This window comes from Chlamydotis macqueenii, chromosome 4 (genome assembly GCF_036417535.1).
Source record: "Chlamydotis macqueenii isolate bChlMac1 chromosome 4, bChlMac1.mat, whole genome shotgun sequence".
Lineage (NCBI taxonomy): Eukaryota > Metazoa > Chordata > Aves > Otidiformes > Otididae > Chlamydotis > Chlamydotis macqueenii.
Genome location: NC_141559.1, coordinates 41796647 through 41816402, shown reverse-complemented (window position 1 = coordinate 41816402; position 19756 = coordinate 41796647). Strand labels below are relative to the sequence as shown.

The window sequence follows — 19756 nt, the reverse complement described above, 5'->3', positions numbered from 1 at the left end:
AGAGCAAGCCTGTTGGTTGAAAACTAGGCTATATTTTTACATTGAGTTAAACACATCAAAAAGATCATCATTATCAAACAACTTGCTTTCTTTTTTACTTTTTTTCTTTTCTTTCTGTCAAGCAGAAATAATAATGAATATGACAGATCAACACAGAACAAGAAAAAGTGATACTGTCCTGATAGAAAGTCACAGTTAATTTAGGATTGCTGGGAAAGGGGCATTTATGTGGTTGTCTGACTTCCACAGGGAATTTTTGATGCTATTACCTTTCTTCTTTTCCTTTCTGAAATGGTCGTTTTACCATAGGATGGACATTTCCACATAAATATATTTCTGAAGGAACATTTCTAAATCTGATTACTTAGTTATCCAAGTTAACCTGTTTTAGCAGCATAGAAACACTTTTCAGGTATCTTATTGTTTTCAGGTATCTTATTGTTTTCAGAACAACAAATAAGGCAGGCAGGCTTGATTTTAACAGCAGTGGAAACTGGAAATTCCTGTGTGCTCTCATGTCCACTTTTCTATAGCAATATTTACCAATCACATTTTTTCAGTGCTCAGTTTTAACTTAAAGGTTTTTAGAAGAATGGTATTTAGTAGCACTAAGTCTCATTCTCTATTAGGATGTATACTCAACTGCCTGGCCACGTGCACCATAAGCCTGTGGTAGGACCCATAGGACATGGACAGGAAAAATTATGTATGCATATCAAATGCAGAGAGGCCTGGCAATTTCTGAATTTTCCGTCCAAGTCCATATGCACATCCACGTGTACTTTACAGCTGATGCAGGAAAAACAGACATGAGGTCTGAGCTCTGGCTACAGGAATCATTAACTCAGCCTCTTCCTGATGGCGCTTATTCCAAGCAACAATTCAGAAAGATGCAAGCTGTATTAGGCACCTGGCTGCTCTTAGAAATACTATTTTCTGTGACTTCCTCCAAGATGTGAAGTACATCAGGTAAAGATAAAATATCATAACTTTAAAGGCATTGCTGAGGCTTGAGTATTGTGTCCCTTTTTCATAGAACTGAATATATGTTTTAGGAAGAAACAAATGAACTCAAGGAAGTTGCTTGGAATTTATTTTCTTCTTAGTTATGTAAATACTGCAAACCACTTAAGCTTCACTCTCCTGATTTATAATATCACTAAAATTCCTCAACAGAATTATTTTCCAGGAAATCACTCTAGATCATTTATTACTGTACATAGTATATGTGCTATAGGTATAATGTTTGACAAGAAGACTCATATTTCTAAGTGCTTTGAGACTGATGGTGGGGATTAATTTTTTTTAGCGTGTTAATTTAATGATTTTTTTAAAAATAAAAAATTTTAAAAAAATAATTTATACATAGTATTTCAATAGTATACCCTATTTCTGTACTGTATCTGCATACCACTGGAGCAATTTCCATGATGCAGCATTCTTTTGTGGTGGCTGAGCTCAACAGCTGCATATCTTTCCTGCAATATGATTTTTTTTTTTTTTGCCTCCTAGGATTTGATACCAGCATTTTGCCAATTTGCAAAGACTCCCTTGGCTGGATGTTTAACAGGCTTGATACAAACTATGACCTGTTGTTGGACCAGTCAGAACTTGGAAGCATTTACCTTGACAAGAATGAGCCATGCACCAGGGCATTCTTCAATTCTTGTGACACTTACAAGGACAGTTTGATATCTAACAATGAGTGGTGCTACTGCTTCCAAAGACAGCAAGGTAAAAGATAAGAACAACCTGCATATGTATATGACTGATACTTTTGTAATGCTTTTATCTTTTTTTAATGTATTAAGAAGATTACAGTGAACCACAAGCTCTTAAATGGTGTACCATGAATTTGGGTTAAGGCTTTGGACTTATTGTGAATACCTAAAATGAAGTAAAAAAAAAAAAACCCAACAACAAACAACCCAAGCTAAATAGAAAGGCTTGCTAGAAATTCAAGGATTCTAAGTAAAATGCAAAACAGCAGCTAATGCTTTTACAGCAATATTGTTTCTCATGCTAAATTCCAGCAGGTATGTAGAGGAAATAGAACAAAATAAAGAGCAAAATTACTTACATTATTTCTTTCCCTATCTATTTCACCTACATTATAAAATAAACTTTTTTATTGCTTAAGTAGGGCTTCTTAATGTTCTATTTTGTGAGCCTATTAAAATAATTGAATTAACATTATGAATAAAGTTATTTGCAGTCATTTGGACATAAAACCAGTTGATTTTTACTGCCTAAATGAATCTCTTGTTAACGTCCTGATGTGATTTGGTTAAACGAATAAACACAACCTATAAGCATTGCTTTCCTGAGGATCTTATAACAATTTTAGATCTAGGTGAGACATCACATAAATTATATCATCAAACTAGTTGTAATGAATGTAATGTTTACTCATTAAATATTGACTAAACTGGGCAGAATTGTCCCTTCATTTTTCTTACTAACATGAGGGATATTTTCAAAGGGATAAATAGCAACCAGGGTCCAAATTCTACTGCCAGTAGAGGAGATAAAAATGATTTGGTGGAAAGTTTGCAAAGCCAGTACAGTCTTGTTGAAAATTTTAATGTCAGTTTTTAAATCTCACTTGTGTCCTTAAAACTCTCCCGATAAATTCCCATTAGCACTCAGCATCGATGGTTTGACTCTGATTTCTGCAGAAATAAAGATTTTTATCATGCCACATCTGCCAGTTGTAAATCTGAACAAAAACAAAGCTATACTTCTGTAGATACATACTAGATAGCAGACTTTTCTTTGATAACTTTGTAGTTAAAAAGTTAGTATTTAATCTTTCAAAACACCTTGTTTGTTTTACAGTAGAACAATATTTTGGCTTTCATTTCTACAAGCATGTATGTACTGCTACAAAAAAAAAGTAAATGAAAAATAACCTATCCCAGAAGTAAAGTAGTTCTTAAAGAACGTAACATATTTTGTTTGGTTGTCTTTAAAAAAAAAAAAAAAAAAAAAAACCACGACCACAATCATTTCAGCTTAATATGTAAATAACCTTAGTCTTTGGATAATTCTTTTCAATTGTCAGATAAAGTACAGCACATAACATGTGGCCTAGCATGACCAAGGTTCTTCTACTAATTGACTCTTCCACCAATTTCATATAATGCATGTACAGCATAACCAGGGCATTGAGAAAGCACTTGCACAGATTAATTTCAAGTAGTTTTGCATTCTGTAGCCTATAAATACTGTTTGTCTAAATATTTGCTCAGTGTCCTGTTAGAACCCAAGGATGGTATTGTAAAGACTGATCTAAACACTACTGAATTATATTAAAGGTACCTCAAAGGCTAAAAATCTGGGATCAGGCTTTCAAGTGACGCTGATTCTCCCCTATTGCAGAATCCAACATTCTCAAGCATTTCTTCACTTTTTACTAGTTTCCTTACTGTCTTGACCGTGGTGTTGTGGTAAGGTACTGAATAGCTTTTGATACCACAGTGTATTTGAGCATATAGTGAAAAAGGTCTATCCTCAACATTGTAAATAAGGTGAAATCTCAGTTTTAGCAATCCTGGCACATTAAACATGCACTTCATCCCTCCAAATTAACACTGTCAACAAAATCTGTACTCTTCTCCTTTTTTAAAGGCGTAGGGAGAAAAAAAAAAAAACTTGTCTTTTGTCATTTCGTGTTACTAGCTCTTGTACAACTGTCAGAGTCCTAACTTCCTAGTGTAGGAGCAACCCACTGAGTTCTCAATTCAGAATTTGCAGTTTTATGCTAAACCTTGTAATACGTTCATGTTTGGTTATTTCTTACTTGATTGAATAATCTAAATAAGACTGTTAGCTAGACCTTTGCTATTAATAGCAAAGAGATGGCTAGATAGAGAAATTCAGTGGCTTATTTCTGATGTTTAATAAATTAAGTTGATACTAACAGAATGCTTCAGGCTATGTAAACAGCTCTGTATTCACTGAGCTTAGTAGGTGCTTTCTGGGCAGATCTACAGTTTTACAGCATTGCTGTTGATTAATGATGTTCAAAGTCAATACAAAATTTAGTTAACAATACGTATCATACTGGGATAAAAATTCCGTTGTGCTTTTTTAAAACATATTATTTGCTTAAGCCATTAGCTGAGAAGCCTTCTTGCTCTTCAATCTTCACAGTTCAAGACTGTCACATCAGAGAAGTTCTTGCAACTTCATTCTTTCTTTCTGCTTGAGGTCTATCATGATGCATTAGAGTACACTAGACCCATTGCTACACATTACTCACAAATGTTAGTCAATATAAGCAACTTCTTATGAATGCTTAAGTCAGATCTTTCTTGCTCAGAAAAAGATCTTTCTGTAATAGCTGTCCCGCCTTGACTAATGCTTAAACAATTATATACAGCTCAGTGGTGGTTATTGCAATTTTTCTTGGCCTTATTCTGCTTTAAGTGTAGTTTATTTTTTCTGAGATACATCCAAGACACTACAATGCGTTTCTGCAATACTTCAAAATCTGCAATTTGCCGGTGCTCTTTGCAAGTCATCCTATATGCTTTGGTCGCTGTTGCCCTCTAGTTTCAACAACAATTCATGCAAGTGCTTCGGTACCCATCTTCAAAACTTATTTTCTTATTTTTGTGACGCCAGCTTAACACGCTTAACACTTTAGTGCTTAACTAAAAACTGAGACACTTGCAGTGTTGGCCTTTTTACAGACTGAAATTCTTTCTGCCAGCACGTCATTATTATTACAACCTTGTTTTTGTTGCATCAGAGTAGGAGAGTACCCAATTTTGCTGGGAATATTAATGCTTAGCACCTAAGCATTTCTTTACTGCAGGCCTCTGCATGGATCTATTAGTCCAGCACTTCTCTAGATGCCTTTTTCTTACAGGCTCTGTCTGTCAAGGCTGGACGACATGTTTATGACTTTAAAACTGGTCCATCTTACAGAAGAATGATAATTATTGTGATTCGTATTTGTTACATCAGTCTTTTCAGATTGCAGGACTTCAAATATGTTTATAGATTGTTCTAAAGAAGGGTGTAATGTGTCTTAACACATAATTGAGTTCCCCAGAAAGATTTCTTGAAGTGCAGTATTGACTGTTTCAAATCCCTGAAGTTCAAGGCTCACTTGTCCAAGAACAATTATAACACTTGACCGCAAGCACAGGCAAGGCACGATATGACAGCCTAATCTGCAGTGGACCATATGCTTGTAGCTAAGAGTTCTGCCAGATATGGTCTACTTGATAGATGGAAAATCACTGGGTTTTTATTGAATAAGATGGAGAATCTATGAAAGCTGGAGGCTCACTGTGTGGGTAGCAGCTCCTTGAGACATCTTTGTTAAAAATCCTCTACATTCTTTGTCAAATCTACCAATTCTAGTCCCACTGCTCTGTTAATGTGCCTCTTTTTGGTAAATTGAAGCTTAATTGCACTAGCCTTGCAGCACCTCTTGGCACAACTGAATACTGGTGTCTCAAGGGCCAGTATTAATAACATGGGATACTCTGGTGTACATCAGTACCCTGAGCACTGAAGAGCTGTGGATGTCTGCTGTTAAGTGGTTCATGAATCACTCATAGCAATGCAGTGATATTATCAGAAAGACAATTTCTGCCACATCTCTGAAAGTAGATTAAGAATTAAGATTATTAAGTCTCTTATTTGTATTCAGATTATCAGGATGTCAGATTCTCTTCTATTTCAACGGAAGCCAGCACACTGATTTTTTGTAAAGGAATTTTTTCTCCTTGGCTCAAGACTGCCAAAAGTTGTCCAGTGACACTGCTTTTTTAATTGAAGTAAGTTCAGAAATTAAAAGAAAGCTTTTCCAAACTCAGAAACTAACTGGAAAATAAAGAGGGAAGCATTATCATTTGGGGAGAGAGGAAAAAGGATATGCTGTGGACCAAAAAGAATTGGTTGAACTTCTAGCCTGCCATTCTCTTTGATAGTTTTAAGCACAAGAGTGATTTAGTATTGTTAAGAGTTATTGCTGTTTTTATCCTGAGAAGCAAAGCTTAAGTGTGAATCTTGAAGACCTAGCTTCTGAGAAGAATTTTGGGTAAGTAACTTTCTCATATTGCCTTTTTGCTTTTTGGTTAGCGGTATTCTTTTTTGTAATCATACCACCAAAGATTTACAGCTGTAAATGAAGATTTTTTTTTTATTTATTTATACGGAGTCCATAATTTTTACATTTCCACATGTTAATGCTCATGTGTGCAACTCTGTGTTTCTAATTTAGAAATTTTTTTTCCATAGAACAAAATACCTGTATTTTTCCTGTTAGACTAGTTCTCCTTCTTCAGCATATTTCCTGTATTTGAAAGATCCTTCTAGCCTCTGGTATTTGTGTGCATAGATGACTACAATTTTTTAGTTACAGATAATTGGAAATACCTTTGGTTTAAGAAATAATTGAACCTCAGAATGTTGTACAAGAGCTTAGCTCTTTAAATATCAGGAAAGACAGAAACCTTAGTTTTGAAAGATAATGAACATCTCTGGCATAATAGGGAGCGTGATCATCATCAAAGCACTTTTTCCAACAAGAAATGTAAAACTTCATATAGCCTTAGCAAATACTCAAAGACTAAATACTTAAACCCAATACCCACTCAATGTTGTCAAGTCTCTGGTTTTCAAGAGCACACACAGAAAATTGCTTGGTGGTCTGGAAAGACATCTCTTGAAAAGCTTGTTCAGGCACTAAGACTCCTGTGAACAGTATTTTAAAAGCAGAGCCTACTTTTAAGGCCTTAACTCTAAAAAGAATCATTATAGATTTAGTGTGAAAACCTGTCCCACTAGAGTCAAGGCCACTCTAAACGTTTATAAACTTCTTTAAATGTATGAGATATGTAAATAGCACTTAAAATGTAAAGACAAGAGAAATTAACAGCCTGCTCTCAGTAAGGGGTTGTCGTGGTCTTCAGTTTCTATTTATTCTGTTAGATAAGAGCTCATGAATAGTACCAAAGGCCTATTGGGTATATGTAGTCTATACCAGCCAAGAGAATCTATGTTCACCAGAAGTACATTTTTGATCCCTGATTGATCTAGGCATTTGTCACCAGCGTTTGAGCATTTCCACAAGGAAGGCACCTCCATGTGTTGTAACACGTGTGCTTTTTGTTCCTTGCCCGCCTTTGTGCATCCTGTGCTGCTCTCAGCTGGGTGAAGGGTGAACACTTCTGTTTTCCTTTAGGAGGAATTCAGGAAACGCTGCCTTGGATCATCACCACTCAAGTGATCTTGGCCTATCCATTGCCCTACACAGTGACTGGCTTCTGGTCTAAGTGTGTGCTTCATCAATAAGCTAGACCAGTTTTCTTAACTTTAAACTAGCACAGCATGTTTTTCCTGTGTGCATGGAAAAAAAAAGTAGTTTCACTGTATTTCAGAAGGGAGCCTTGAGTTAATTGCCAGGCCAAGATGTATTCTAAATAATCAGAGTCTGCTAAACTGCAAAATGCATTTCATATTCACAGAATGTGAGATTTTAGTGACATGTTAACAGAATATTGCCTGGGAACAGTATAAGCTAAAGACACATGTGAGTAAACTCAGTAATACTACTGCTGATTCCGAATGAGAAACGCCTTTGTGCTGACGGTCTAATGTAGTACACAATATCACTGTTGAAAGATTAGTACTTTGCTGGTTTTGATTCTTTTACTTATTCAACAATAATGTGTACACATTCATGTGTTATTTCCTTCCCATTCATGGGGCATACTATACTGCTTTTATAGACAGTAGAAAATTAAATTATTCAGAACTGGAGTAAGCTATAACTCTGAAGAATGGAAAACTGAATTTTAATAGTTATTCTGCCTGTTAGAGCCATCTAAACTTTGGCCACTGTTTTTAATTTAATTTGCTGAACGTGAGGCTTTGTACCCATGGGATTCAGTCTTAAATTGTTGCAATAGAATCACAATCTTGCAGACTCCAGTGGAGACAATTCTTATTTTCTTAGTGCAGTATGTGAAATGCAAAACTTGAACATGACTTCTAACAAGGACAAAAGGGAAAGAATTAGAAGACCCATCCTGTTTCTAACCAATATGTGAGGCAATCTTCACAGCCACACTCTAATTCCTGTAGCCTGATAAAATAGGGTGTGATAGAGTTACTGGTTTGGTCTAGCATTCCTCAGTCCTCCAGACTGATGACCAGATGCTCACTTACAGATGTGTTAACTGGGAGTGGCCTTCTGCACAAATCTATGGTGTTGCTCTAATTCATAATTCTGGAGCTGTATCAAGGTGCAGTAATTCTTTTATTTCAGAGCTTAGAGCATGACTGCTAATGCAGAATGCATGTGTGTTTCTTGAGATCACTAGTTAGAGTGACGTTAGAATGTAGCAAACTCTGAAAACTGAGTCATATGCTGTGCTTCCTAGATACCATGTAATCTGTTTAACATTTTTTGTCGTTTTAGATCCACCTTGCCAGACAGAGCTCAGCAATATCCAGAAGCAGCAAGGAGGAAAGAAGCTCCTAGGTGAGCCATAGATCATTCTTTTGAAGGTTTTATTGCTTACATAAATAACCCTAGTGAAACAGCAACATAAAATCAATATTAATCCAACAAAGATAGACCGCAGTAAATTCCAGCAACAAAATTTATGAAGTTTTTGAAAGCTATTAAACTTAGTTTTATTACCTTACCTATCAAAAGATATTACATCTGTTTTATTACCCTGATAGAATGTACATTTCTACAGTCATGGAGGGGACAGTCTAAGGCACTCCTAAATTAGTATCTCCACTGATCCTTTACCTGTAATGTTCTTCAAGTAATTGAAGTCTTTGTTGTGAATCAGTTTATACTGTATCAATATTACTGAAATGAAAAATCTTCGTTTTACAGTTAGTCACTCTATAAAAACTGTGATAAAAGGCTTGACCCAAAGTCGTCAAAACTGTATTTCTGCTACGCATGGTTCCTAACAACTATACCCTTCAAAATGCTTTCATATGACTGTTTTTTTTTTTCATTGTGATTTGCTTACATTTTATATTTCTTTCAAAAAGTTTCTCTTTGTTCCAACTGAAAAACAGTGGATTATTCAACCTTAGGCAAGTCACTGCCTCACAAAATAAGTCCCTGATTGTGTCTCTTATTCAATATTTGTATATCACAGGGCAGTACATCCCCTTATGTGATGAAGATGGGTATTACAAACCAAGTCAGTGCCATGGAAGTGTAGGGCAGTGCTGGTGTGTTGACAGATACGGTAATGAGGTAACAGGATCCAGAACAAATGGTGCAGCAGAATGTGGTAAGTTAAGAACCCTTTGTGGCATTTGATTTAGAGCTGTTATTCCCTCTGATTACCAACCAGATTAAATTTATTCAGTAAGAATAGATGTGGGACCCAACTACGTGGATTTTGAAACAAAAAAGAACAAATTTTAGTGTGTTACTCTTGTTACTTCATTATTTTTTTGTAACTCCTATCAATGTGTCAGCTATTAATAGACCCCATATATGTGCTTGGCATAGTGTATATAAACCTAGGGAAAGTTAATTATCTAGAGCAGCATTAGACAAGCCCCAGAATGCTTGATGAAATCCCTTTGGGTAATCAGCACACTAGTGAATTCAATTAGACACTTTTTTCAACTTATGTTTGACGGAATTGCCAAAAGTTCCTAGCACATTAAATCTTCCCTTATTTTTCCCTTCTCTGCACCACTGTGCAACTTCTTCCAAGAATTCCCGTGTCACCTTTATTTGATGTCCCAGAGACAAAAAATGGAATAAAATATTTTCCTTTTTTAAAAAATAGTCTTACATTACTCCTTTCCACTTCTTTTGCAACAGAAGAACATAGCCTGAAACAAAGGGTGAATTTAACACAATATTTGACATACAAGCTCAGACCTATTGACCATCTAATCCATGATCCTTTCTAGATAGTTCGAGATAAGATGTAAGAACTGAACAATAGGCAGTGTATATTATCAGTAGTCCTTACTGTCATCTGTAAGTTGGACTTAAATCTCTTTCAGTTGTTCCTGGCACTCATTATAGTTCTACTAATCCATAAAATTTGTCTCTTTTTGTTAACATTGAGAAATTAATCCCTATTGAAAGTTACTTTCTTTTAAGACAAGAATTTTTGTATTATTTATGTTTTATTTCTGCATCACACTGTGTAGTTTAAAACAAGTAATTGGCCTGAAACCAAATATTCTGGTGTGCCTTTTGTAGCTGATGTATATTATACTGTAAATATGTAGCGTGTCTTGTGTGTCTTTTCTATAACTGTCATACCTTTGTAGCTGTCGATTTAGAGACTTCAGGTGACTTTGCCTCTGGTGATTTCCACGAATGGACAGATGATGAAGATGATGAAGATGAAATAATGAATGATGAAGACGAAATTGAAGATGATGATGAAGATGAAGGAGATGATGATGTTGATGATGATGATGATCATGATGGATATATTTGATGATATTAGGGGGTCCATGAATTGTACCTTTCTGAAATTCACAAGATGACATTTCATAAAATCCCTTTGCTCTCCAAGATCAAAAGGATTCTAACAAACATGTATATTTTGTATGATTGTTTGAAACATTGCAGCTGGAGTCATAGACTTTTTTTTGTTTAAATGAGAATAATTATATTATGTGCTTTTGAGTTTTTAAATGCCTTTGCGCTGAAGAAAACACATTGGAAGTCTAGCCTGAAGAAAGAAATGTTATGTGCTACTGAGAATATAAATGTGCAAAATACACTATGAAGACAACCAGTCTCTTTAAAACTCCACTGAAAAGATACCTGCCCTTACTTGGAACTGTGCATGTCCTCTTCAGAACACATACTATAACTTAACTTTAGTTCTGCCTGTGTTTTAGACCCTACGGGCCTTGCAAATTGTCCATTTAATAAATAAAAAATGTACTACAGTAGAAAAAAAATGATGCAAGAATAGCATCTCACCAGCCTTTAATTAACCAAAGGTAGGGAGAAAAATTATCAGGAGGGAAAACTAAAGCAAAGTCCTCCTTTGTGTTTGCATTTATAGTTGTATTTTTTATTAGGAAATGGCTAGGTTATTAAAAGGAGGTTTTCAAAAGCTGTAGCATGGACAAGCACCGGTTCTGTAATTCTAAAGTCTTCTTGTCCTTCCTTAATTTTTTTTCTTTCATGTCAAGGTCATATAGACTTTATCATTATTTACTCAAACATTGCTTCACCCTTTGTTGTTTCTCTGTATTTCTCTCTTATCAGATTAGCATAAAATATTTTACATGGGGAAAAATTTGCTTAAACTTATATTACCTTTTTACTTGACTGTATTTCAGAATATTGGCATTGGCCCCAACGTAGTTTTTAATAAATGTATAATGATACTTTTTATTTTCTTAATTCGGGAAATAGTTTTGCATCTTTATCTTAACTCATGTTGTTTTCTGTTACTAGTGCAGAATTTTAGAGAACGTATTGTAAGGTGCCTTGCAAAATAGAAATAGAGAGGTTTTAGCATGCATACCAGTATAAGATTTAGGCAATAGCTAAGCACACCCAATTACCAAATTGATACCAGTATAGGTACTGCTGCTGGAATGAAGAAAATTGATTATTTTAATTTTTTTCCTATTGTTATGTAATTACCATGTGAACTAGATTATAATTATTGTGTAGAGTAGCACTTAAGATCTGACTGTAGAGAAAATTACTTTAATCACTGTATTTATGTTAGCATGTTAGTTAATTGTGTAGACATTTTGGGACTCCACCATCTTTGTTCATATCATATCTATTGCTTTCTGCCCGCAATAAAATTGACGTGACCTGTATAATGTAATAATACAGGTTGTATAATTTCAAAATTGGCTCACTCATTTCCCATCGTTAATTAAAAGGAAAATCCATTTCTTATTTAAATTAATTTCTACACATTAAATATTAAATTTAATGTTTACCCTATGTAATATTTGAAAGAATAATGCATTTTCTTTTTTACTGTTTCTGTATAGTTTGAAAAATAAAAGACTCTTGTAACCAACCTTTGGCCAGTATAGCCCATCATTCTGAACAGTTTGAAATAGTTTGAAATTTTGAAACAGGAAGAATTAATGTTTCAGATACATTTCACCTATTAAAATATGTATTTATTTGTATAAAGCCATTTATTAATGTTTTATTTCCAGTAAAGAATTTTTGACTAAGGCAAAACCTATAGGGAGCTTTTATTTTTCTGTATTTTTCCTGAATATTCTATAGCTTTGTTATGTACTTTTATGACATTGTCTTCATTACATAGTAAAGAGAGAGAGAGATTTCTTTTCAAACTCTGTCATAATTTGTGGGGCACAGTTGTATTATTTTCTTAAATAAAAGTAGTTAAGAGTTTACCGTTCCAATATAATGGGATTTTATCAGAGAACAGTTTCTTATGGCTGAAATTAACTGATATATAAATTGATTTTAAATAAAGAAGCTAAAAGAAAAAAATGTTGTCATTATTGGCTGATGTAGCAAGTACTGTTGTGTTGGGTTTTTTCTGATGTGACAAATGGTCATTAGATGACAAACTAAAAATTAATTTAATTAAAATTTATTGTATTAGGAGAATTAAAGTATGGAAAGGGAATTCATAATATATTTAGCCTAATGGGATTAAAATATGAAGACCACTCTAAAATCAACTGTCATGCAAAGGAGCACGAAATAAGTTTGTATTCTTTCTTCCCTGAAAATTCCCCATTGAACTGGAAAAGGAGGGAATAAGCATGGGTTTTAGTCCCTAAATACCAAAGCTACCTAACATAAAATCAGAAGTCAAGATAGCAGATTTTACTAAAGAACAGTATCAATGGAGATTCAAGGTTGTTTTGGAGATTTTTTTTTTGGTGGTACAAAACTAAAACGGCAGCAAACACTTAAAGTGTTCCTCATTCCTGAGGAAAAGCCGGAGAAGAGATTAGTAGTGTGAGACTGCCTTTGAAAACATCCTTCCTTTTTAAAAATAGGTACATTTGTCTATGGATTAATATTATGGTGTCGATTTGCTTTCATTATGCCAAATGAACTGGAAACTACTGCACTGAAGCATTGAAGAAATGTGTGAAATCAGCAGCAGATAGAACAAATAAAGGCAAAAACTGATAATATAATATCACTAAATAACTACACCATTCAGAAGCTTTTTCTTTATTTCCATCCAAAAATTTGCACAAAGGTGTGTCCTCATGAGTACAGTCAGGCAGAAAACAGTAGAGAGCCCTTGATTTTAAAACCTCATTGTATTGACAGTGTCGCTGTCATTTGTTTTTGTTTTTTCTTGATCTTAATTGTGCATATGTAGAAGTACTTATAAATATGCAAAGATATTGATATAAATTTGGAGATTTTCAAACACAGTGATTAATCCTTCTGTTTTCCTGAAAATGTGTGGAATTATTATTCTCATATACATTGAAACATAAGGAATACCAAGTTTAATGAAATCAATTAGTATATCATCTTTGACGGGAATATTTCAGCTCAAACCACATAGATATGCTTGGTTTAAAAGCAAATGAATTAGCATCATCAATTTGCTTGTACGAAAATTGGATTATTGTACAAGACTGAGGAAGGTGGACTATAATGATAGTAGGAAAATTTTTACTTGTTTTGTGCATATAAACAAGAGCTGAATTTCTTTTATTATTAAAGAATCCAGTGTGCAGGTGGAATAATAAAAATTTATCAGAAAGAGGATTAATTTTATGCTTCATAGGAAACATAAAAATATCTGTTTGTACAGGTTGTCTTAATTAGAACTATGTATCAATTTCTAAATACTAAGTGCTTTTAAAAATTGGATTTAAATACAGCCGTGGAAGCACAAATTTGTTTGAAATAGAATAATCCTTTTTACTGTTTTTCCACTAATCTACGTATATTAGTAACAATTAATTCACAGCTTTATTTCAGGTAGTTCAGTGGACACTAAGTAGTTTGTCACCAAGTCTCTGTTTGAAGAAAAATATAATGATAAACATAAATGACAATATAATGGATTGGAAGAATCTCCAACTTACCCAATTATCGCTGGGGAAGTAATTAAAATTTAAAATATCAAAAGTTTAAAAAAACACCAACCCACTTGAAGGCAAGCATCATCTTGCACGTGCTGAAGTAATAAGGTAACCCTTTGTCATAAGTAGGTCTCCACTAACCCAGTGTCATTGAACTCGTACAGGGTGTGTGCATTTTGCTAACTTGTTGATTCATCTAGTGAAATGACAGTAGAAATTACTCTTTGAAGTTAAGGAACCAGAGCAAGAATGGGAAACAGAGTTACCTAGCCTAAAAGATGACACTTCTGCTTGAATTTTTTGTTGTGTTTTAAATGCTAGTTGAACCAAATCCTGAAAAAAAAAAAAAAGACTACTGCACAATCTGTCCTCTTGAAGGTGAGTTCTACAAGTGAAATGTATGTGCCTCTTTTTAAAAAGAATCTCCATGCTGTAATGTTAGCAATAGCGCAGAGCCTTTTACATCTCTTCACCAGCTTTCCACGTGACCTCATAAAAAAAAGATGGATTAAAACTTCGGGCAAAGGTATCCACAAAACTCATGCTCGTGCCTGTAACCATTTTTACCAAGATGGTTGAAATTTATCAGTTCAAATCAAGATGGATAGAGAGGTGCCCTGCTGTCCCTGTCTGCCCATAGCATTCACAGCTCCTTTGTAAACTCATAGAATATTCTGCAGGCTGCTGAATTAAAAAAATAAATAAATAAAAATAAAAATACATGTCCCTTCAACTCAGGTCATTATACTGCTCATAAGGCAAGTGCCGTTTTAAAGGAGCTGGCTGTACCCAGCACAAGGGTACTGTGTGTGTGCTCTATAGGTCTTGCTGTTAACCTCGGATACCTGGTTTTAGGAAGACTTCAATTCCTTTCCCTTTTCATAGTTTATTTACCTCACAGGCTTATGTACCGACACGTTTTCGTGAGATTAGATTGTCTGCTGGACTTCAGTCCCTGTGAAGAAGAGATTGAATCTCTTGTACTGTAACTGCAGTGTTTCTGATTGATTTCCACGTGCCTGAGGGGGCTGGAGGGCCACACCAAATTTTACTGACTTTGAGGTGTAGAACAGTAGTGATTAACAAAACACTTTATTGATTTTGTTTGAAAGCTAGCAAACATTACTGAGGTTTTCTCTTCTTTCAGAAAAACCCCAGCAATAGCAATCAATAGCGGGAGTCCAATTTTGCAGCCATAACACTGAGATTCTTTTTTCTTATTTCTCAAGAATAATGTGATTAGTTGAAAGTGTACTGTAATTCAAAATCGATTGGTTTTGAGAATTATGCTAAACTTCTTTGGGGCTTGCTGAGTTTTACTACACTTCTGTATATTCCATTGTGCTGCATTACTGTTAAGGAACTGAAACACACTTTGATTCAAAATCTGTGTTGTGTGAAGATGTTTATCAGTTTTATAACGTAAACATTCATTCTTGAAGAAAACAAAATCTAGAGATGATTTTAAAGATGTCATCAGTATAAATCCCAGACAAATCACCCAAAGTAAAAAATTCCTATTAAAACATGCTTGGTTCATATGAGGCATGCATTTTATAATTTATATTGAAACGGCTAAAAACTCTTAAGAATTTGTATTGCTCTAACATCTTTGGCAGCTATGCGAAAAGTGCAGTTGTATCTATATGGAAGTTTATGTATTCTGTGCTGGGAAATTTTTGTGCTTGCTCAGTGTCATGAAAAGATTTGTGCAAAGCTAATGTCACTGGGCTGTGTCTTCCTTGTAATTAATTTTGACCAAACAGATGTTACAAGTTTATATGTTAGTATGACTCAAATGAGAGAATATACAATGTGAAATGACACTACAACAGCACAAGATGTTTATACCAGTCCATGTTTTTTCAGAGAAAAATTAGAATGAGACAGTGTTGAGGCAGCATCTATATATTTGAGGAGCTGACTGATCCTATCACTAGATAAAAAAGTGTGAGAATTCTAAATTCATTGCTCGTGCTGCTCTTTCCCCTCATAATTTCCCCACACATATGTTTTCATTAGGCTGTGTAGCTTTATAGCATACTATTCACCTCAGAAATTACATGGGAGTGCTGAGATGAGTTCAGCTCCCATAGTGGCATCGTGGCACAAAGCGTCTGCAGGCAAGTCCACCACTGACCAGCCTAGAGGCTGAGAACCTGTTACTGGCACATTACAGAGTCCCTCAGAAGGAGCTTATAGCAGGTGTCTGCCCAGATGTAATCTAGTACATCCATTAGAAATGCTTGCCTGACTCAGTGCAGGGAATTGTCCAGAGTTGTTGTTAATAAATGGTAATTTACTTAGATTCTGATGTAAAAGTGGAATAATGGCATTGAAAGTTGTCTATCTTGTCCACTAAGATAGCTTGATTTTTATGTAGTAGAAATTGCATTACTATTTTATCTCTCTGCATGGTATTTTTCATTTGAATTTGCAATACTGGCAGAAAAAGCATTGCCATCTAAGTAAATTTCCTGTCTCAGTTTTGTAAAGATAAAAGGAATAGCAGTACTGGCACAAGGTATGCCAAGCAGGTAATGAGTAGATCCTCTAATTTGCAGTTCACCCCTATGATTCATAAATCTGACTTGCACCACAAGCTGCCTGGTTAACTGTTCTCTGGCCATATTTAGATTTCAATTATTATGAGAAAGTGAGTGAAAGAAGCTCCTTCTTTCTCTTTTCAAATGTGTAGTACATGAATTTTACTGTTAATTAGGGGTCAATTTAAGAAAAATTCTCTCCCACTCCACTGCTCTTTGAATACCACTACATAACAATGGGGGGGAAAAAGGCCTATTAATCCTCAATAGCAGGAATAAAATTGCATAAAATTCCTGTTATTTGCTGCCGTACAGGGATAGATAGATCTTGTTCTTTCTATGCGCAGATAGAAACCTTGCCATGCAGCCCCCATCTCCTTTGACACAACAGAGGGAGTGTCGCTATCGTCAGCAGCACAGGGGTTCAGAAACCTCTGTCGCCTGGCACGTCTCATCTCTGTGTTACCTTTCTCTGTGCTCCTATGCAGCTGATGGAGTTCTGTTGAGACCTGACTACAGAGGGATCAGCTCTGTGACAAAGTACAGATTTCCTGAAGGGGAATTGCATCAGCCGAAGGGCTTTACAGTAGTGCTGCTGCTTGCCTGGGGGTGGTGAAAGAAGGGGAAAGATATTTCTCTTTTTGCATGGTTATGCAACTTTCTGTTTCTCCTGGCTGGACTGTAAACACAGAAGAGCTAGCTGCTTTTCCCTACCATTTTACCTGTCTCAAATAGAAATAAATATTGTGCTTGTGAGGTTGTTTCTACTTTTCCTTCTTAACTTCACTTTTAGTGTTCTTGGTCCAGCTATTTTTAGAAAAATAAAGAAATTACAGCAAAAGGGAGAAAAACCAAGGCAGAAGTCTAAAAAATAGTAAACTGCCAAGGCAGAGTTCTGACAAATAGTAATCTGGTGAGGGTGAGAAAGCCCCACACCATGCTTGCTCCCCCCTACTTTTTTCTAAAGGATTTGTTAGTCTTGTGATCTTTACCTGTATCATTCTGTAGCCAGCGCTTTATCCCATACTTCTGGGATTACACCTGCTCATGGAGCAAATTTTTCACGTGGAGTGAAATTCCAGTCACTCTCCTTTGTGACGGAAGAAATGATACTGCAGCACGTTTACACAAAAAATTTAAAAGCTGCAGTTTTTCTTCTGCATAACACCTTTTTTTTTGTGATAAGAACACTTTGAAAATAATTACATGTTGAGAATTATACATTGCAATCATTGTCTTAAACCTAATTATTACTGTCTTTTTTTTTCATCTTAAGAATGCTGATATTAGAGCATGTCGGGTGTTTTGCTTAGAAAGCAACGGCTTCCAATAATTTCCTGTAGTGGAATCCAGGACCCAAAAATGTTGATTTTTGAAATGATCATTGAATCAGAGAATGGTTTAGGTTGGAAGGCACCCTTAAAGGTCATCGAGTCCAATAGTCCCAATAGGATGCAGTTGGCTTTCTGGGCTGCAAGTAGGCATTGTTGGCTCATGTCCAGCTTTTCATCCACCAGTACCCACAAGTCCTTCTCTTCAGGGCTGCTTTCAATCCTTTCATCCCCCAGCTAGTATTGATACCGAGGGTTGCCCCAACTCGTGTGCAGGATCTTGCACTTGGACTTGCTGAACCTCATGAATTTCACATGGGCCCACTTTTCAAGCTTCTCAAGGTCCCTCTGAATGGCATCCATTCTTCCGGCATGTCGGCTGCACCACTCAGCTTGGTGTCATCAAGTGATAACTGCATCAAAACACTGCAGTGAAATTTCCAGAGCACTCTAATTTTTTTTTCATAGATATGTTGCTAAGAAATTAGCTGAATTATACAGTTTCAAGGAGACTTTAAATTTGAAATCATCACAAATGAAAGTTAAGAAACGTTTAGCAAGAATATCAGCAACAATTAGACAGAGATATGTAATACAATGTTATGTTCCATCCTGGCTTAAGTTATTGTCAGAGCTGAAATCCTTTCCAGATTTTCACAGTCCACCTCACAGACTGCCTGTAGCTGTTGAATTTTCCACTCAACAATACATGTTTGGAAGGTGCAAGCTGAATTTTTTTTCCCATCTCTGAAATATAAAATGGTGTTTAGGCACTAACTTTACATACATGGCAAGGTCTAAATTAAGTATTACCAGTTCAGAAATGGAGAATAACTTAGAATAGATTTACACAAAAAAAAAGTTCTTTAAAAAAAATCACTTGAATGTTCAATGACAGTCATAGAAAATAAATTATATCAAGAATTGTTTTGCAGGCAATGGAAAGAAATAGAGAATAAGACCCAAAGAACGTAATTTATATCACTGTAGAAGCACATGCTGCTCTGTCTCTGTGCTAATCTTGTCTTCCTTGTTTCCAAAGAGTATAAAAGTTATAGGAAAGGATGATGAGGATGATCAAAGGTAAGTTTCCTTCATATGAAAAGCTCAGTCCTGGAGTAGAGGTGATAAGTGGAGGTATGATAGAGTATGAATCATAGGTGCCTTAGAGAAAGTGAATATCAGTTTTTCAAATTTCCTTGCGTTCCGGAGGAGCCATTTCACATGCCGCTAAAGGTACTGACTCACTCACTATACGCTCACCAATGCATCTAAAATGGTACACATTGAATGAAAGGCACCGATGCCCATTGGATTTTGCCTTTACCCTGTGGAAGACCATAACACTTGCCATTTAGGAAAAGGCATTATGCCTAAGTGGTGTTATCTAGCAGACACTACCTGGCAAATAGTAAAGAAGGAAATATACGAAAATGATTAATTGTTATGAGAATAGTTACTTTTTCTGTTTGTCCAGTGGAACAACAAGTTCTTCAGTGTGTGACCTAATTGTAGAGATGATCTGAGCCCTACTTTCTGAATCTTACCAGACCAGATACTGTTTTTAGACAAGGTACTGTCATTTCTTCCCTTGTCTAGTGGAAATTTGTCAAATGCTTTATAAAAAGTCCAAATAATCAGGCCATACATCTTGCAATTGTTGAACTTCTTTGCAAATTCTTCAAAGGGTAACCTAGTGTTAGGCAAGAGCTCCTGAGGAGTTATTGCCCTTTCCTTTTATTGGTTGAGTATTAGGACTGGGAAAGCCACATATGGAATGGAATTGCATGACCTATGGGCTGAAATTGGTATTCTGTGTAATATCTTACT

General features: G+C 35.4%; 1 protein-coding gene across 1 annotated transcript in view; it reads left to right on the top strand.

The window, feature by feature from the left end:
• Nucleotides 1-12029, top strand: part of SPOCK3 (SPARC (osteonectin), cwcv and kazal like domains proteoglycan 3) — a 198968-nt gene extending 186939 nt beyond the window's left edge. The window contains exons 8-11 of the mRNA XM_086746456.1: nt 1513-1734; nt 8444-8506; nt 9150-9287; nt 10294-12029. Coding sequence (XP_086602582.1) covers nt 1513-1734; nt 8444-8506; nt 9150-9287; nt 10294-10466 — 596 coding nt within the window. The 3' untranslated portion in view covers nt 10467-12029. The remainder of the gene's footprint in view (nt 1-1512; nt 1735-8443; nt 8507-9149; nt 9288-10293) is intronic.
• Nucleotides 12030-19756: the final 7727 nt, after the last annotated feature.